We start from the raw sequence: 20,509 nt of genomic DNA on the forward strand, positions 1-20,509 counted from the left end.
TTTCCAAAGTTGCAGGGGTCATGTTGCCCTTCCATTTATTACCAGGAGAAGTACAACCAAAATTACCAGTTTCGAATACAAAAACAGAGTTCTTCCCTAGGTTGATACATGTGATAAAAGGCAGAAAATCAGACAAGTAGAAACATCAGTTTTGAAAATACAGATATCTTCCGTAGGTACATGTGCTATCTTTTCATATGCTACATGTCTTCAGATTGCATTATCTAAAAACATATCTTCAGGCCTCATTATCTAAAAGCATATGTTCAAACCTCATATCCAGGATTAACCTTCTGTTGGACATCACCATAGCTTTCCAACTCGACCATGTCCTCCATGCTTCCCAGGAACAATGGCAGCCTCTGGTGCAGTTTCACAGGTTGAATTGAGAGGATCCTGCTCTTGCCATCTGAGCCTCTGCCCCCTGCCTGCTCTGCAAGGAAACTCAGAGGATTCGCCTCATAGACCAGCCTAAGGTGATCCCTTGGGTTCATGGCAACTCCACCATATATTAGTGTCCGGTGGAAATCAGCAACCAGGGAGCACACATACCGTGCCGAGTACTTCTTCGGATGCTGTCCCTTGCCTTGTCTGATTGTATCAATGTACTTTCTTAGTCCCTCAGGCCAGTCAAAATATCGCGCATCATTCACTGAGTATATCTGACCTGGAATAGCACAAGATTACAGCTTTTCAGCAAAGAAAAAAGGATCTGCTAAAAGATGCATTTCTAACTCATAGTGATAGTTCAGACTTAAATTTGTGTGTATGGAATGGAGAGCAGTGTAAGTGTTGCAAAAGTATTATGGATTGTGGAGTTCATATTTCAGTGTCCAGGTTATGATAATTTTTTCTACAATATCTTCTCAAATGCAAAAGGCAGCGCTCCTGCTCTGTTTGTCTGAAAAAGAAACCTTATTAAACTAATCATGTTGATAAGATGAATACCCTCGAGCCCAATAAACTCAGATACCAGATTTGAGAAAATTTGCACTCCTTGTAACTTAAGTTATGTAACAAACATTCAATATTTAATTAAGGCTAGAGAAATTATCAGATTAAGTATTGCATTACAGCTAAATCACCTCTAGGGGGTATTTGGATGGAAGGATGGGTTAGAACAAATTCTCCAGTTGAGTGATCCAATGTGAAACCATGGGTACCTGCACCAAAGCTGATACAGAATATGGTGGCAGATGAATACAGGACATACCCTGAAGCAACAAGGTGAGTTCCACTTTGCAATGAATTGAGCTGAGCTCTCTCCTCTTCGGGTAGATGGTCAAGCTCTACCAGCCTATTGTATATCCCAAATATTGTTCCAGTGGGGATGGAGACCTCAATGTTGCGAGAACCATCAAGCGGATCCGTAACAACAACATACGGCCCTTCATTGGAAACCAAAATGGGGAGATCATTTTCTTCAGACGCCATCACTGCAACCTTTCCAGATCTTTGGAGCGAAGACAAGATGATCTCATTCTAAATTGAAGATAGATGGTGTTAGTATCCAAGCTTTTGGAAGCTGCGACACATATCACATGCATCAGACAAACGATAACTATGTATGCAAATAACAAGTGTTGTTTGTTGATGGCACACGACAAATGCAAGTAATATTTTTTACAGTACAAGTGTGCAATGGTGAGCATATGAACATGTGACACTTCAAAGGATTGCTAGGAACTTGAGGAGTAGTGAGAATAATCTTGCAGAAGTGATCTTTACACAAAGAAAAGTCTCAATAAGTGCAAGAACCAGATTACAATGGAAACATGGACGGACCGACAATTCGTCGAGCGGCTTGGGCGCATCGCGGCCGGCCGCCACCGCACCGCCCCCCGCCTTCGCCCGCGACAGCTCCGCGTTCCCGGGCGACGCCACGAGGGCGGCGATGCGCTTGCACGCGCTCTGGATGTGGGCCACGAGGACGACGAGGTCGTCGGCCGTGCCGGCCTGGCCCATGTACTCGAGCAGCGTGGGTGCCGGCGCCGCCATTCCGGTTTCGGCCGCTACGGCACGCGGCCGGGAGCCGGAGGCGCGCTTGGCGCCGCGGCGCTTGGGCGGCGGCGGGAGGAGGATGCGAGAGCGACGCGGCGGCGGTGGTGGCGGGTAATTTGAAGTTGGCGGGAGCGGGAGCGGGAGAGGAGCGCGGCGGAGCGGGAGGAGGGAGAGGGAGGAGGATAACGGCATAGTTAGTTAGCCACTGGTAGCGGTCGTTGCTTGGCTCGTGTGGATATTGTTCCACGTTTCATTGCAGCTTCCAAAAGTACTTTTTTTTATTATCCCAGTTTCACAATATAAAATATTCGATTCTCTGTAAACTCGTATAAATACAAATATATACTACTACCTTCATTTTATATTATAAGTCTTTTTAGGCTTCTCTAAATTCATTTATTGATAAAGGTATATAATTTATATACGTGTTTAAATTTATTAGCATCTATATGAATCTAGACAATGCTAAAAAGACTTACATTACGAAACCGAGGAAGCAGCAAAATACCCATGGTTTGCTATGAAAATATATTATAAAATGTTATAGTATTTTTTCTCAATTATTCTAATATCATTTGAACCAAATATAAAATATTCCATAATATCAGGAATAGTATGGACTAATTTGTAGAAGAAATACAGAAAACAATGAGGTGGCAGATTAAGTGCCACCACCACTAGAGACATTTAAAGCAGTATAGATATAAAACATATTTATTGATATATAAATAAATTGTCAAACATCTTCGAATGGAGAACAACTTTAGATTATTGCCAAAAAAATCTTAATACCAGGATACACATGCATATACTCGTCTTTATATGCTTTATCTCTACGAGCATCTCTAAGAAATCGAATAAGGTTTTTCATGAAAAGCTAAAGTTTTTCAAATGTAACGCGTGCGTGTATATGACTGAGGTGGGCATTCGGTTTGTGACGAAATTCAATTAGTGGAAACTCAAGGCATTTTGGTCTCGGTTATAACCGAATATTGACATCTTCTTATGACAACAAATCACAACAGAATTTTAAAAGCACATACCCACTTTTGGGGAAATTTTAAACAATTTAGTGGCACAATATAATAGCGAAAGTGCATATAGTCGTTTATATTAACTTGGGTAGCACCTCAAGATCGAGTTTGAATATAGGAACGAATTTCAGATTGTTGTTTTTGAAGTTCCCAATTTAAAAATACTGCTTTGGTCCAATTGCAGACATAGAGTCTAAAAAATAATAAAAGATCTTCAATAAGCTGTCAATTAGGGCTTGTATAATTTCCATTTCTTCAATAAACTGATTGTAGTAATCAAATTAAATGAAACTCTTTCGGTTACAAAATTATGGCTAGGCAATGGAAGTGGCCAAGAAAATCCCACAAAATTTAATTTTAAAATCAAATCATGAAATTTAGAATGAGACCGTCTTTTTTTTAAAAAAAATCGATGTCCAAGCGGCTTGAGTTTGAGAACATGCTTAGAATTCAAATTGGAGACAGTACGAATGAAGCAAATATTGAAATAGATTTCTCTCTAATACTCCCATTACTATATTACTGTGTCTATGTTTTTTTATGAAGATAAAAGATTATTTGATTTTTTATAGCTAGTTCATGGAATTAACTAAAAAAATTAAAAATCTACTTTTAAAATATGCTATGATTAATTTCTATAGAAACTTTTTACAGAAAATACATCTTTTAGCATTTCAGAAAATATACGGGTAAAATTAAATGGATAATTGCACGGTTCCGGTTCAAATAAACTCAGCCTATGGCTGCGTTCCATTTGGCAAGTTAAACTAAACTTCTCCTTATTTTCCGTTAGCATGTTTTTCAAACTACTAAATGATATATTTCGTGCAAAAATTTTCTATATAGAAATTGTTCTTAAAAAAATCAAATAATTCCATATTTCAAATTTTTAATAAGTAATATTTAATTAATCATATGCTAATTATATTTATCGTTTTCCTAGCTGTTATTTAGCTTTTGCAGCCCTCCAGTTCAAAAGCAGCCTATCTGTAATCTGTCATTCTTTTCTTTTCTTTTCTTTTTCTCTCTCTTTTTTTTTTGGCCAGAGTTGGTCAGTCTCGATTATGGTCTCTGGACTCTAGCCTGCGGTGCTTCCCCCGGTTGCAGTAATAATAAGAGGAGACCAACGGATCAAGACTGAGCCAACCAACGCCCTTGGATTTTCGCCTTTTCTCATGCTCACGGAATTTTAAATTTTTAACGCTATATTTGGATTTTTTTTTATCAAAGTTCACTCTTTATTATTTGCTCTTAGATTGCTAAAAACATGTATATAAAATTTTTATTCATAAATTATTTTTTGTTTGTAGATACCGATTAAAAAGTCAAAACAATAAAGCCAAAAATTAATAACCAAAACAAAATTTCCTTCCCTTGTAAAAAAGAAAATTTTCATTCTCTCTATTTTTAAGTCTGAAGACATAGAGGGTGATTGTTTAGCTTTTTTTTTGAAAAAAGTTAAACCGCATATTTGTAAAAAAATAATTTATAAGTAAACTTTTATAATTTATACAGTAACCCACGTATGCTAATGACAGATTAATTAGTTTCAAAAAATTCATCTCATGGTTTTTCGGTGAGCTGTTAAATTCATTTTTTTATTCGTATCAAAAATCTTTTTCGACTTTTAGTGAAACATCCGATATGATACCTAAATTTTTTCTTTTTCACAGCTAAACACCTAATGTGTGGAGTCATACATCCATAGTACCACGTCCCGGTGCTACCAAAAATCACATTTTTCATCTGCTATGCTGACAACATCCACACAACTATAATATGTTATTACTATATATGTCCATCCAAAAGGACAGACTATAGGAACTGTTATTATCTTTCTTAGGGGTGTTTGGATATTGCTGGCTTTTTTTAAGTCACTGTCACATCGAATATTTTAACACTAATTAGAAGTATTAAATATAGACTATTAATAAAACTCACCTCATATTCTGAACAATTTCATGAGATGAATCTATTGAACCTAATTAGTCCATGATTAACGAATGTGATGCTACAGTAAACATTTGCTAATCGTGGATTAATTAGGCTTAAAAATTTGTCTAATGAAATAGCCTTTATTTATGCAATTAGTTTTGTTATAAGTCTAAATTTAATACTCCTAATTGACGTCCAAACATACAATGTGACAAGTGACTATAAAAAAATCCCTAGATCTAAACAGTCCCTCAGGGATCTCCTCAAGAAATTGAAAACCTAGAGATGAATTTAGTTGGGCATGACATGTCCATTAAGGTAAGCGATCACCGCATAACCCCACAAACAATAGTTTCAGAACAAGTGCAGTGTTACATCTGAAAATATCATACCAATGGGCATAGATTCCATAAGGAAAAAAAATGAATTGTGAAACATCAGAAATGCAGTATTATTTTGCTTAATTCTTGGTTTTGCTGTGATTACCAGCATTCTTTACTTATGCTTATAAACCAACATTTGAATTTTCAATTTTAAATTTAGAGTTAATTTTAGGCTTTTTATGAAAGTTTATTTTCTGGTCCTGACTTTCGGATCACTAAGAATAGTTATGTAAAAATTTTATTCACATATTATTTTTCTCGTACAGATATGTCGTTTTAAAGAAAACAAACAATCACATCCAGTCCATGGCGTGTAATAGCAGTTATGAAAGATACCAACGACCTCGAGGAACTGTTTAATGTTTTCTTTAGTAAGAGAACAGGTCAGGGTCATGTTGACCTGAAACTTTAAAAGCACTGAAACATAAACGCCAAATATTACCGACTATGAATTTCAAATGAATATCATTTCAACGAGCTCAATTCATCAATATATACTGCACTATTTTTACGAGGCTATTCGCAGTGGTGACCGGTGAGCAGTGAATCTTGCTCGCCACCGTCAACTCCCAACTTCTTATCGCAAAAAAATAAAAATAAAACAATAACAGTATAAGATTAAAGGATCCACGCATAAACCAAATCACCATTTTTTTTCCAAAAAAAAAGGACATCATGAGCCAAAGGACCCATATATCAGTATCATATATACGAAGAGAAAATAAGAGATAATATATGCATCGAGTGATGGCTATAATGAATTATCATAAATTTTAGTTAAAGAGTAAGAGATAATATATGCATAAAGTGATTATTATAATGGATTAATTATATATATTTTTAATTAAAATCCTGTAATAATATATGGGTAATACGCTAGTTTATGAAAAAAATCGTCGCTTTCGCGCTCCTACTCTATATACCTCCTCATCTGCTAGTAGTTGGATGCTTCCTCACACACACACCTTCCTCCTCTCCTCTCCCTGTCATCTTCTCTTCTACGTCACAAAAGTTGACACCTTTGCCCCTAAACTAAACAGATTTCAGTACAACCCAAGCAATCCGGCCTCTTCTCTCGATCGTCACCTCACCTCGTCTCAAAAAAATCACATTTTTTTTCTCCTCCTCCTCTCGGTGTCAGTTGTCGTCCATCTATTTCCCCTTGCACGGTTGATGAGCTCATCTTGCAGTTGTTAGTAGCAACAGCTCGGCGACAAGAACACATTTTTTTCTTTTAGTTTCTGTTTAATTTCTACTTGCGAGAGCCACCTAATCTTGGTGCGCCCACCAAGCGGAGGCCATAAGCATCTTCTTCTTTGAAGCCGTCTTCCCTCCTCTCGTCGCCTCTGGTTCAGAGAGAGAGAGAGAGAGGGAGGAGGGAGAGGTGATCGATTGGTCGTGCAGCAATGGCGAGGAGCGTGCCATGGCTTGCCGGCGTCGGCGTAGTCGTCGTCGTCATGGTGGCGGTGGCCGCCGTGCCGGCGATGGGGAGGTTCGTGGTGGAGAAGAGCAGCGTGAGGGTCCTCGCGCCGGAGCATATCCGGGGGCACCACGACGCCGCCATCGGCAACTTCGGCGTGCCCGACTACGGCGGCACGCTCACCGGCGTCGTCGTCTACCCCGACAAGAAGGCCACCGGCTGCGTCGACTTCGGCACCAAGTTCAAGTCCAAGTCTCGCCGGCCGGTCATCCTCCTGCTTGACCGTGGAGGTAGGCTTCCCTGAATTAATGGTTTCAATTACAACTTAATCTGTAGCTTGTTCTGATCTGCATGAGTAATTTGGAGAAATCTTAAGAAATATATTGGCAGTTTTAGTGATGATTTGGTTTTTGAGAGTTTGGTTTGCTGATGGTTTGGTTCCAATGTCCTAATTCATGGCAATTTTTGTTCTGTTAATGAGTTGTGTCAACCAGCTGTCTTCTCTATTCACCCAACCCAATGGTTGGTTGTGTGCTCTGAAAAAACAAAAAAATGGTTAGCAAGAGAGTATCAAGGTAGGCATGATAGTTAAGTTGTGTAATATTTTAATTCTTTGATGTGGATTGTTGTCCAACTTAGAAGTCTCAAAGATTGCAATCAGGTAATTGTATATACTTTTCATTGTGGTGAGGGAAGGGAATGTATAATTCAGTTCAGAAGGTAGAGTGGAAGGTGGAACAATGGAAGATCAAAAAAATTAACTTGGTTTTCAAATGATTTGAGATCATATCCTTCAAATGAACGAATTTAGTTCGTTCAATTAAAAAAACATTCTAATAATGAAGTACCTACCATAATCTCAATGACTAGAACAGAATCTTAGTTCAGAGCCATTATTGAAGACATGCTAACCTCTTCTTACACATTAGTTGAGAGTCAAACACACCTGGTTAATTCCATTGAGCTCAACTTTAAGCATTTTCTAAAAATATGTATTTTTGACGAGTTTGTTCCTTTCTTTTCGTCAGAGTTTCAGATAACTATGAACCAAAGGAAAGCGAGAATAGATTCAGGTTCTTCATACATGAGCATTTTTTTCATTCTGGATTAGGTATCATAAAGTATCACTATTTTTTACGTAAAATTTGATATTTTCTAGTATCTAAAATACCAAGAGATACCAAATTTTATATAGAAAACAGTGGTACCTCATAGTACCTTCTGGATAATGATAAAATTGCTCTTCATACATAGACCGTACACTTATCCATTTGCAACTCTGAATTCTGATTCTCATACCTAATCTGGCCATTTGATCGAACCATTGGAACACACTTGATCACAAATCCTCCGCTACCAATCAGTAGGTGTCACAATTTCTTTAAGCCAAAGGCAGAACTGAACAACCTGTTCATCCTTCGTTTCCAAGCAACTCTCCATCAGATTCTGAACTCTGAAGCCTGAGCTCTGCACCAATACACTTTCTCGATTACGAAATAGGAATTGCAAAATGCCCCATTTATCCTGTAATAATATCTGAAATTCTCACTCAATTCAGCACATCTTAATTGCAAAAAGAAAAAAACTTTTTTAAAAAAACTCAGAGTTCTCCTGAATTTTTTACTAACACTTCATTAGGAATTGCAGCTTATCCCATTTATCTTGTACTAATATTCTGAAATCTGAAATTCTCACTCAATTCAGGGCAATTCCATTGTAGAAATAGAATCAAAATTTGTACATTTTAAGTGCAGATTTTACCAGTAAATTAAGAATGTGATTACACTTACGTGTGCAGAGTGCTACTTCGCGCTCAAGTCGTGGAACGCGCAGCAGGCGGGGGCGGCGGCGGTGCTGATCGCGGACAACGTGGACGAGCAGCTGCTGACGATGGACACGCCGGAGGAGTCGCCGGAGACGGAGTACATCGACAAGATCAGCATCCCGTCGGCGCTGGTGAACCGCGCGTTCGGCGAGTCGCTGAAGAAGATGGCCGGGAAGGACGGCGGCGGCGGGGAGGAGGTGGTGGTGAAGCTGGACTGGCGCGAGTCGATGCCCCACCCCGACGAGCGCGTGGAGTACGAGTTCTGGACGAACAGCAACGACGAGTGCGGGCCGCGCTGCGACGAGCAGATGGAGTTCGTCCGGAGCTTCCGCGGCCACGCCCAGATCCTCGAGCGCGGCGGCTACGCCCTCTTCACCCCTCACTACATCACCTGGTACTGCCCGGAGGCCTTCAAGCTCACCCAGCAGTGCAAGTCCCAGTGCATCAACCATGGCAGGTGATGGATACATACACGCGTCGTCTCTCTCGTCTCCGGCGAGCCATGGCTGAACTCGATTCGTGCAGGTACTGCGCGCCGGACCCGGAGCAGGACTTCGGGGAGGGGTACGAGGGGAAGGACGTGGTGGTGGAGAACCTGCGGCAGCTGTGCGTGCACCGGGTGGCGAACGAGAGCGGCCGGCCATGGGCGTGGTGGGACTACGTCATGGACTACAAGATCCGGTGCTCCATGAAGGAGAAGAAGTACAGCAAGGGCTGCGCCGAGGACGTCGTCAAAGCCCTAGGTCAGAAATTCTCAACCTGCATGCCCATCAATCAATGTAACTTTCTATTTTAGTTAACTTAGATTAATGTTGAGGATTAGAGTGAAATGTTAGGTAGAGATAAAATGGAAAAAAAATTGAATGAAAAACTATTGATGAAACTGGATTGAAATGCTTATATCTTAATACACGATTTAAACCCTATAAATGCTAAAAAAACATTTTTTTCTCGAAAAGACAAAAGATTTGCACGTAAATATATTAGCTAAAAAAAAATGAACAAAGCTTTTGGTCCTTTATTTTTCTTTTAGTCCGATTAACTACAATCACATGTGCACCCACCACTGCACACATACCTAGCACTTAGCGATTTAAAGCCAAAACTAAAAAATAAACTTTGGTAAAAAAAACAACACAATCAAATTTAAATTTAAGATTAAAAATTTAAATTTTAGCCTATAAATATAAACACAAGATAAGAACGTTATCCACATGCCTAATAGACAGAGATCACCTACAAATTTTTTATCTTACTAGATTCAGGTTGGAGCTACACATGTGTATGTGTAATATTTAAAGGCATTGGGATTTAATCAACATTATAAACTCTAGCTCTTTCCTGATGCAATGTTGTTTAGTTTTCCAGTCATTCAAATGTATGTATTTTCATGCCAGGTCTGTCGCTGGACAAGGTGCTGGAGTGCATGGGCAATCCGGAGGCCGACACCGACAACGCCGTCTTGGCCAAGGAGCAGGAAGATCAGGTATACTCAAACTACTGTTCATCGTGAATTTTTTTTTTCAGCACTGAATGTTCAGGTGTGAGGATGTTGGTGAGTCGCAGTCCTGCAGATCTCTTGGGCATGATGCGAGCCATTTTTTCAAAAACATTTCATCGAATTTTTAGACATTTAAATGAACATTAAATATAGATGAACCAAAAGAAATCGTCCACAGTTAGTCATAAGTGCTACAGTAACAAATATATGCTAATGACGGCATAATTAGGCTGAAAAGATTCGTCTCGTGGTTTCTAGACGAGCTGTGAAATTCGTTTTTTCATTCGTGTCTAAAAACCCCTTTCGACATCCGATCAAACGTTCGACGTGACATTTTTACCAAAAATTTTTATCATCTAAACACCCCCTCTTAACGTCGGTGGTTTTGGTGCTTTTCAGATCGGCCGTGGCTCGCGAGGGGATGTGACCATCTTGCCTACTCTCGTCATCAACAACGTTCAGTACAGAGGTTGGTTGGAGCATCTCTTTCGTCACAATAACAATTAAGAAATGGGGGTGATTGCTTGATTTTACGGAAAAAAAACTAAACGATATAATTTATAAAAAATAGTTTATGTATATAATTTTTATATGTGTATTCTTAGTGATTTAAAAGCTAATGTTGAAAAGTGCACTTTAGTAAAAAAAACCCTTAAAATCAACTCTAAATTTAAGGTTGAAAATTTTAAATTTTGGTTTATAAACATGAATATAAGCGAAAATATGGGGTGCACAAGGTGACCACTCTCTGTTAGGCATCTTTGTAAAGATAATAAGCACTAGAGATCCCTGACACCGAAGAACAAATTTGGGTGTGAAAATGAAGGGAAACTGGAGAGGACGGCCGTGCTGAAAGCTGTCTGCGCCGGCTTCAAGGAGGGCACTGAACCTCGCGTCTGCTTGAGCAACGGTACGTACAAAATCACAGAAAATATGCCTGTTTTCGCGGAGTTCTGATGGGCTCTAAAACTCTGAAACGAAATTCCGATGAACTTTGTTTCGTCATTTCTTCAAATTGTAGATATCGAGACGAACGAGTGCCTGCACAGGAACGGCGGCTGCTGGAGAGACGAGAAAACGAACGTGACGGCTTGCAAGGTAGGTAATCTATCAGGACATAATTAAATGACGTTTCGGACGACCAATAAATTATGGAAGAAAACAAACTGGTGGGGTCGGCAAACGGCATATTTGCGAATAAAAATAATTTATAAATAAATTATATATATATATATATAACGATTTAAAGTTAAAAGACAAAATGGTTAAAATATATTTTAAAATTAACTCTAAATTTATGGTTGAAAATTTAAATTTTGGCTAATAAGTATAAATTGAGGCCCCGAACTTTTGTCTGAAACTACAAATAAAGATTATTTCATGCTACAAGACGCGTTCATGCACATATTTTGCGATCACTCAAAAGATTTTTGGATGCGCAGGACACGTACAGGGGCAGGGTGTGCGAGTGCCCAGTAGTGAATGGGGTACAGTACGAGGGCGATGGCTACATCGGTTGCAAAGGTATGATCGACTGATGGCCGTGAAAATCCTGTAAAATTCGTGCGTTCCACGGCGTCACTTCTGACTGATTTGTTGTTCTCCGTGTCAGCTGTTGGGCCAGGAAGGTGCACGGTGGACAATGGAGGCTGCTGGTCAGAGACCAGGGGTCACCAGACGTTCTCTGCTTGCTCTGTAACTCTCTTAAGCCTTCTTCACTCGCAAAATCTCTCGTCGTTTCATCATCTCTGCTAACCCCTCTCTGCATCATTTCATTTCAAAGGACACTGCATTGACTGGATGTCGATGCCCCCCGGGGTTCCAAGGTGATGGCCACAAATGTGAAGGTAAACAAACCTCTTTCTGAAACTGACACACAGTTTACTACTGACTGATGGGTTTATAGGTGTGAAGTAACAGAGCTGTGTTTTACTGAACAACAAAATTCTGTGCTCAATGTGGTACGGTTTCAGATTTGGATGAATGCAAGGAAAAGCTTGCGTGCACTTGCCCTGACTGCCACTGCAAGAACACCTGGGGCAACTATGAGTGCAAGTGCAAGGGCAACCAGGTCTACATAAGAGGAGAGGACATCTGCATAGGTGAGATACATCACACAGAAAAATTGTACACTTGTGCCAGTTTCATCTGAAGATGATGGCACTGAAACTCTTTGGCTTTTGACATGAAACAAAGCTAAAATTTTGGATTCGTGATGCAGCCAACAGCATGTCAAGGTTTGGCTGGTTCATCACCATCTTGGTCGTGTCGTGCGTAGCCGGTGTGGGGATCGCCGGCTACGTGTTCTACAAGTACAGGCTCAGGGTATGTTTTTCTAACACAGAAAAGAAGAGAGTTAAACTGAAAATGTTGCAAGAATGTGATGCTGAAAGATGCTTGGTATGATTGTGCAGTCATACATGGACTCGGAGATCATGGCCATCATGTCCCAGTACATGCCACTTGACAGTCAGCACAACGAGAACCAGCCCCTTCGACATGATTCAGATGCTTAAGGTAACTTCAGTACTTAACATCCCAGGGGATACAATTACACAAATGTGCCCTAAGTTAATACCAGATGAACTAATAAGTGATCTCTTCAAATATTTGTGTGATCTAGTGACCTTGAGATTTGATGGAGGAGAATTTGGACAGCTATACAAAACAAAAATGGGCTACAGATTCAAGGCATCAGGTAGTTCTGATGATTCCAGACCATAAATTCAGAAGATACTTCAGTGTGCTTCCGATGATTTTAGCTTCATTTTTGTATAGTAAAAGAAATGGTTTGTACCGAGCCACAGTGATTGAGCGATAGAGGAGTAGCTAGGTAGGCATTTCTGCTCTCATGTGGAACAACAGACGATACACAGAATATTTAGAAAAGAAAAATACAGGTGGCAATGTATCATAGATAACCATACCAAGAAAAAAAAAGATAACGATGTATCATATATAACCATAAGGTGTTTTCATGGTTGTGAAGTTATTTGGCATGCTTTCCTGAAAACGCCAGGTGATTTGAGAAACTCAACTATGAGATGTACCCACACAATTATAGGTGCTCTTGTTTTCAGAAATCCATGATAAGACGGTTGATCACTTGCTAGTTTTCTTATGGGCTACAGTGAAGGCAATGAACTGTCCTTGCAAGGCTCCAATACCCACTATAACATTGACTGAGTATATAAATGATACTGGATCACAGCCATGTGGAGTAAAGATCATATAATCTCCTTCCCCAGTGTAATTTATTGGGCAACACAACATTATTATCAGGTTAGGTTTTGTTGGAACCGTATTTCCATTACCTGCTACACTGTAAGGACCACTCCCTGCAGAGAGCTGCACTTGGGCACAAAATTCCGTTTATTTCTAGACTAACTCAAATATACAAATGTGACAGAAATCAGGTCAACTCCATCGTCAATTTAAAATACAACCCATCAGTATAGCACTTAAGAACTTAAAACATGACAACAAAGAGGGTAGGGGAGTTTCCCCCAGCGTTTTCTGGATGGCCCAGGCATTCATGGGCTGGGATCATGACAAATTTCATCCTAGACCACCCATGTCATCTTCCAAAAGAAATGCATGTGTTTATCAGTGATTTTATTTATCTAATTAGCATCCCATAAAAGGAAAACACGTGCATGGACCAAAAATAACCTCACTTTTCTCAAAATAGAAAAATAAACCGCAAAATCTTCTTGGGGGCTAAGTGAGATCTTACAACAGTGTACTGTGTACGAGTCTTTTACTTGTATTGCTCTGAAACTTCACGAACAAACTTGTCCATGAACTGGCATTTCTTGTCAAAACCCCAGCCTGGATTGTTCTGAAAAAGGCACAAGGACAAACAAGAACAAGCTCATATAAATAAGCAGCAGTTTATCTTTCTTAGAAGGAATGTCAGAAGAAAATTATTGCCAAGTAGGCAACATATATAAATACACTAAGAATAAAAAGGGTCTCCAGTCTTTTTTTTTTGGTAATATGAAGACATGCAAAAAGTAGTTAAAGGCTATAAAAGTATTTTAACAAACAAGATGAAGACAACCAGTATGGTAAAATTTGTATATATGATGATAACAGCAGAATCTCCCAAAATGCAGACCTACTTTTTGTCAGGTGTTTGCAACTAGCCAACTTAAAGCATGTTCACTAGGCCAGCTTTGAGAGTATAGGATAAGCAACTATCAAATTTATCATCTGAGACAGCAAATAATGATAAACATAGGCATACTATAGAACTACTAGCTTAGTTAGACCAACCTACAGATTGAATTATGCTTTTCTGGTTGGAATAGCCTCTTAAATTGTAGATATGTTACATTACAAAATTTTAGCTGAAGTTGTCATTTGTGTAGCTAGAATTCAAATTTAATATGCTCTATTTTTTAAAGCAAGCTGGCTAGAAATGATAATGCTAGAACTTCACATAGCTACCAAGTTAGCAAATTAGACAGGAACCATGTTTGTTGTCACCATTGATGGCAGAATTCAAAAATCAACCCATCAAAACTATGAATGCTGCTCCAAAATACACATACTGTTCAGAACATCAACTGTACAAGAAGACAAACCTTAAGAGACAGTAGAGTTTTATCAGTAAACCGCTTTACTGAAGAGGGTATATTCTGTGGGAGAGTGTTGGCCACTCTTTGCAGCTCCTCTTCCTGTTGTTTTGCAGTTACAACATCAGGGCCGCTGTACATATCTATCAGTTCCTTCATATGGGGTGCCCTTGCCATTACATCTTTCACAGCTTCCTATTAGTTAGTGATATGGAACATTATGTCAGTTGTAGACATCCAAAGACCACTCATTTTAGCAGCAAGGTGAATGCATCAACTGCTAGTTCAAGCATCAGAAGGCAATTTAACCTCATCAGAAACCAGAAGCAGACACAATTACTAGGTAATCAACTGGACAACGTAAAAGCAACAAAGAAAATGAATCATCTGTATAAACCTCATATACATTCTATTAGAAATGCATAAATTAGCTTACAAATGACATGCTATGAAGATGAAACAACATGATATCTACTAATATCATTCACTCCAATCTAGGAATATCAGTGCAAAATTAGGCCAATCTGACTGCAAACATATTTACATGCCAAAGCAATACACATCTGTAAACTAATCAGAATTACTATTTATGAAGCTTCGCTCAGGCTGAATTATTGTTCCAAATAAGGAACAGGTCTAATAACATGCACAAGCTCATTGGTTTATTTATGAAGCCTCAATAAACTTGCTAGCCTATTGTCATCATCTATATTATAATCCAATTATAGAGTTGGATTGGTGCACCCATCAAGCATGCTATGAGCCTATTGCTGGAAAAAAGTATCTGTTACACTGTTTATGCAGGTTTACTCCAGCACTAATGCATTCTGTTTACTCAATGTTGTGAGAACTCAAATGTACCAAAATATCTACTTGCAGTCTTGCACAAACAATTCCATGGAGAAAATAATATAGTACAAGGTCCATCAAACAAATCACCTCCCATTCCTCCTGATTCTGGATGCCCTCATACGCAACTACAAACGGCTTCACCTTCTGAAGCATATCCTCCAATGACATTGGTGGCTTCTCTTCAATATCTGGGTTATCGAAACTCACGTTGTACTCCGGCTCAAACTCAATCTGCACACACAAAACCACAGAACGAAAAAAAAAATCAGGGACCTTGCACGAACAGCCGGATCTCACAATTTTGCAAACTCAACCGCATTGCTGCACAGACCATGTTATTGGTGTGACAAGCCTCCAGGTATGCATCCTCCATTGGGCTAGGCAGTGCGTTCTCTGCCGCCTCCTCAAACGCTTGGTTAAAAATCTTCATCCTGTCCTCGCCGAGCCTCTTCTCGAGTCTGTCACCGTCGGCCTTGTCCCCCAAGTAGATCTCGTGCCGGTCGTCCGCACTGCCAGGGCGGCGGCTGTCACGTCTATTGTCGCGCCCCTTATTACGGTCGCCGCGGACACCACGTCGGCCATCGTCCCCGGCGGCCAGGAGCTCCAAAGCGCGCTTCACGGCGTCCTCGGGCGACAGCTTTGGCCGCGCGCTGGGAGCCGGACGCGACGCGGCCTTCTTCTCCTCGCGACGCCGGATGAAGCGGTTCTCCTCGGGGGGCTTATCCACCGGCAGCTGCTGCATCCGTGGCACGCCGCGGCCAGCGCCAGAGGGAGGGAGCGGACGCGGCGGCGGCGGCAGTGCCTCGGACGACGAGGCTTCCGCGGCCGGCGCCTCCGGGCCGGAAGGGGGCGGGGCGTCGAACCGCTTGGCGGGGACCGGTTGCTTGGGGGCAACCTCACCGGACGGGGGCGGCAGCGATCCACGGCCACGGCCGCGGCCGGCGCCGGGGAGCGAGGAGAAGGACGGGACGGTGGGGGCGGCCGCCAGGATCACGGCCTCCCCGCGGCCGCGGCCGAACGGCGCCGGGGAGGAGAATGGATCCGCGCCGCCGTCGTCCGGGACGGGGCTCCCGGGGGCGCGCGGCGTCGCCGACGAGGGCGGCAGGCCGCAGCCGCGTCCGCGCCCGGCGCCGCCGCCGCCGGAGAGGGAGGAGAAGGCGGCGGCGTAGGACGTGGGGAGGTGCGCGTGCCGCCTGGCGGCGGCGGCGGCGGCGCCGATGCCTCGCATGGTGGTGGGTTTAGCGCGGGTTGCAAGGCTAGGGCTGGGCTCGGGTGACTGAGATTTGGTGAAGAAATGGTGGGCGGGTTCCTGGGCTTGTGGGCCGTTGGATCTTGGTGAGTTGGGGGTTGTTTAATCGTATCCGTTCATTTGTCAATCAAATCTCTTTTTATTTTTAGCCCTAGGATTTTGAGGTTTTTTCTTAAGCTACTTGAGCATCTCCGACCGTCTTGCTAAATTTTACTCCATCCGTTTATTTGGATAGCTGACAAAAAGATTTTATTTCTATATTTTCTTCTTGCTCCAATAGTATCTTTATTTATACTCTCCATTATGACCATGCAACCTACATATTAGCGGCTGAGAGAATGGGATGGGTTGACGGGGTCACTCGCAAAGTGAGCGCTCGGCAACATCATATGAGGGGTCGGTTCTATAGAGGAAGAGGTTACAACATCAACCTTAGGAGATTGGTGGCTCAAGAGAGGCGGACGAGCTTGGTGACAACTCCAGGATGGTTGGTTTCGGGGAGGAGTCAACGTCACGATTTGGAGGTAGATGATCTTGTCACCTATAGGGAGCAGGGAGAGAAAGAGAGAGAAAACCGGGGAGTTGGGGGATAACAAGCATCCCAACATGATCAAATTTGACCAATAGGCAGTTTGGTTATCAGATTGCACTTCTTTTGCTACAATGACTAAATTTTGGCTTGAAAAATGAAATAAAGAAACTTGGATATGTTCTTGTCTCCAACAAAATTGCTATTCTTGGCCCACCAAAAATCTATTTGTCTAGCTTGTCAAACAAAAAATGGAGAGTCAAATTTGACTTTAGCTCCAACAACTTTCCTTTTACACCCTCCAAACTAACATATGGGATCAATAGGCCGATCTCAATTTACTTCTCACTCCCTCGCTAAAGATCTCTCTCCTCCCCAGTCTCAACTTTACCATAGCAATCTATATATTATCCTCCTATTTACCTCTAGTTGGTATTAAAACCGCCCTAAAATATAAGGAATTTTGGTTATATAAAATACACAACCGAAAACCGTTTTTTATGAGACATAGGTGGTTCATAATAACGTATAGATGTAGTATTATAACTTTTTTGATGGGAAAATATGAACTAAATAGGAGACGAGCTTGTAGAGCTAACAAACACATAGTGTTTAGATTTCGTAGTGATATATATTCATTTCCTATGAAATGATGATTTGCAAAAAAAAAAACCGAGAAGAAGAATACCAAATTGGCATGTTTATTTTTACACGATAACTTTAAGCTTTAATATTACAATGGCGCATTTAATAAATCTTGTAGCAAAGAGCATGGTATTATCTAGTTTTTCAATTCTTCACCTTCTGCATTGTCGCATATGCGCCACGTGTATGCCACGTATGAGTCGGGTTTTTCGATTCTTCACCTTCTGCATTGTCGCATATGCGCCACGTATATGCCTTGTATGAGTCACGTCGGATGAAAATTGGGTCATTCTAGCCCATACCACATAGACACCAACACCATGTAGGATGAAACTGGTCTAGAAACCGGAAGCAAATTAAGATGGCAAATTAGAGTATCTTTCTAAAATTAGCCCCTAAAATTAAATTTTAAGAATTAAACTGGAAAATATATCTCCAACAGATTACCAATTGATTCCTAATATTTACACATATGTAAAATTAGCTCACTTGTATCCTAAATTTCGGCAAAAATGTGTGTTCCTAATATAAGTCATTCGTTTTTAGATTTTTATTGAAGTAGCGTAGCGCGTGATTTTTATTTTCAATATGTTTTAAGATAAATCCAACACAATTTTTTTAAAAAAATAAAATATTAGCATTCTATTGAATATATGCTCTTTCAATAGTTGGAGGAGCCGCTGTATCTGATTCGTGGTCGAGTCGAGTGACGTGAACCAAACTTGGGTCGAGAACCGAGCGAGTCAAAAATGGACTTGTCCAAACCAAAAAAAGGTCGCCTATTCGTTTGGGCTTGCCAACTGAGCCGAGCCCAATTAAAACGAGACCTGCAAAATTTTGGGGATTCCCGCGGCCCGTAACGCGGTCGCCAACGGCTGGGCCGGCCATCGTCGTAACGCCGGCGGCGTAAAGAGGAGGACCAGTTCCTTCCACGTCCTGCTTGGCCTCGCCGCGTACTGCGTACCGCCGGCCGCTCGCTCCGGCCAAGAGACGTCACAAGACACACCGACGCAATCGACACGACGCTGGTTGAAAGCACACAACCACGCGCGCGGTCTCATGCATGGCTCTAAGGAGGTCAAGAAAGTTATACGATACCGTTAACGTTAAATTTTAGATTTATATTTGACCATTCGTCTTATTTAAAATTTATATCTAAATATGCAAAATTATAAGTCATTTAAAGTCCCTATAGTAATAAATCATATTATGTTAAAATAATTAATTATTATATATTTTTTAATAAGACGAATAGTAAAACATTGACCTAAAAGTCAATAACATCATATAAAAAATAAGAAGGAAGCACATGCATACGAGTGGTACAGTATAATAGAGAGAGAAAGCACAACGAAAAAAAAAAGAAGCCAAAGAAACACACCTCTCAACAAAGAAAAGAAATGGAGCTGTCAGTGTAGATATATGTGTGTATATACAGACGCGTCCAAAGATGATATGATAAGCCTAGCCATATTATCTAGCTAGTATGAAACTCACTTTGTTGCCATGCTGCCCATGCATGCAAACCATAAAAGATAGAGAGAACCCAGCCAAGAGAGGCAAAGGCAAGCCAAGTTTGCTAGTTTCCAAATGTAGTATTTGTATTATCATATAATTAATTAATTAATAACTATAAAAACTTAAAATTTTGATTGATATAAATTTTTAAAGCAACTTATATATAGATTTTTTTTTAAAAAATAAACCATTTAGTAACTTAAGAAGTGGGTGCGTGAAAAATAAGATAATATAGTTGGAGAAGAAGAGGGTAAAAACCTGCAGGCACACGGCGTACGTTCGATCATGCAGTCTTTGCATATTACTGTAGCTTGAGGCAACACATAAAATTCATTGTACCATGCATGCATGCATGCTTAACAGTGTAATTACCACTCTTTATTAATTGTTGCGTGCTTACTAGAGTGAGATCCACATGCATGCTGACAGCCGGCTTTGTAGATAGAAAAAAAAATGCACATACAAGATATTGATCTCGATTAGCTTTGCAAACATTTCACATGTCATGTCTCATGCATGAGACAGCATCTCTTGATGTGCTTGAAACTCAAGCTACCATATCCATGGTGATGGTGATCGATTTTTCTCAGCTTAACGAGAGCTAAAAGTTTAAGGACCAACTTTACAAAGGTAGCTGATAGTTAGTTAAGTACGTATGCGCCTGCTTCCTAGTTACGTTGCTCTCTGGCTGCACGTGGATTATTTTCCCAGCGAATCTCACGCCTAAACTGCTCATTGGGCTGCCAATTATCGACCAGAGCTTCTTAAATCAATCCTCGAGTTACTTGAATATGTCAAAGTAGGTTTCATATATGCATGGGTGGATGCGGGCCGTCGACTCCAGCACAAGTGTTCGTGGGTCCACATTACTATTACTAAATGAACTTAAATTTTACTTTTTAAAATATACATCTCCGTGGTATATTTGCAACGGTAGAGAATATATTGTGATCCACCACCACATTACCGATTAATCCTGTATATATCCTAGCTCCTACCTCTCCCTTATTTTCTTCTCTATTTAAGGGAGAAGCACG

General features: G+C 40.7%; 3 protein-coding genes across 4 annotated transcripts; 1 reads left to right on the forward strand and 2 right to left on the reverse strand.

Moving 5' to 3' along the window:
* LOC102702203 (fructose-1,6-bisphosphatase, chloroplastic) lies at nucleotides 1-2,214 on the reverse strand. 2 transcript variants are annotated; one of them, XM_040525127.1, is made up of 4 exons: nucleotides 1,786-2,214; nucleotides 1,086-1,482; nucleotides 553-667; nucleotides 1-433 (listed from the first exon to the last, which is right to left on the reverse strand). In XM_040525127.1, the coding sequence occupies exons 1-4, from the start codon at nucleotides 2,191-2,193 to the stop codon at nucleotides 304-306; spliced, it is 1,050 nt and encodes a 349-aa protein (XP_040381061.1). In that variant the 5' UTR covers nucleotides 2,194-2,214; the 3' UTR covers nucleotides 1-303. The 2 variants fall into 2 exon arrangements, with proteins under 2 accessions (XP_040381061.1, XP_015693669.2); XM_015838183.2 differs by having other exon boundaries at nucleotides 1-667.
* Nucleotides 2,215-6,450: 4,236 nt separating this feature from the next.
* On the forward strand, nucleotides 6,451-13,091 carry LOC102702764 (vacuolar-sorting receptor 6). The gene is made up of 14 exons (XM_006656279.3): nucleotides 6,451-7,063; nucleotides 8,572-9,055; nucleotides 9,124-9,341; nucleotides 9,996-10,084; nucleotides 10,499-10,568; nucleotides 10,926-11,009; nucleotides 11,121-11,197; nucleotides 11,542-11,623; nucleotides 11,712-11,794; nucleotides 11,883-11,946; nucleotides 12,073-12,201; nucleotides 12,321-12,424; nucleotides 12,514-12,616; nucleotides 12,723-13,091. The coding sequence occupies exons 1-13, from the start codon at nucleotides 6,760-6,762 to the stop codon at nucleotides 12,613-12,615; spliced, it is 1,890 nt and encodes a 629-aa protein (XP_006656342.2). The 5' UTR covers nucleotides 6,451-6,759; the 3' UTR covers nucleotide 12,616; nucleotides 12,723-13,091.
* Nucleotides 13,092-13,347: 256 nt separating this feature from the next.
* LOC102703042 lies at nucleotides 13,348-16,775 on the reverse strand. Its single transcript, XM_006656280.3, has 4 exons — nucleotides 15,863-16,775; nucleotides 15,619-15,762; nucleotides 14,689-14,874; nucleotides 13,348-13,940 (listed from the first exon to the last, which is right to left on the reverse strand). Exons 1-4 carry the CDS (start codon nucleotides 16,757-16,759, stop codon nucleotides 13,860-13,862), a joined length of 1,308 nt encoding a protein of 435 aa, XP_006656343.2. The 5' UTR covers nucleotides 16,760-16,775; the 3' UTR covers nucleotides 13,348-13,859.
* Nucleotides 16,776-20,509: the final 3,734 nt, after the last annotated feature.

This window comes from Oryza brachyantha, chromosome 6 (assembly GCF_000231095.2).
Source record: "Oryza brachyantha chromosome 6, ObraRS2, whole genome shotgun sequence".
Classification (NCBI taxonomy): Eukaryota; Viridiplantae; Streptophyta; class Magnoliopsida; order Poales; family Poaceae; genus Oryza; species Oryza brachyantha.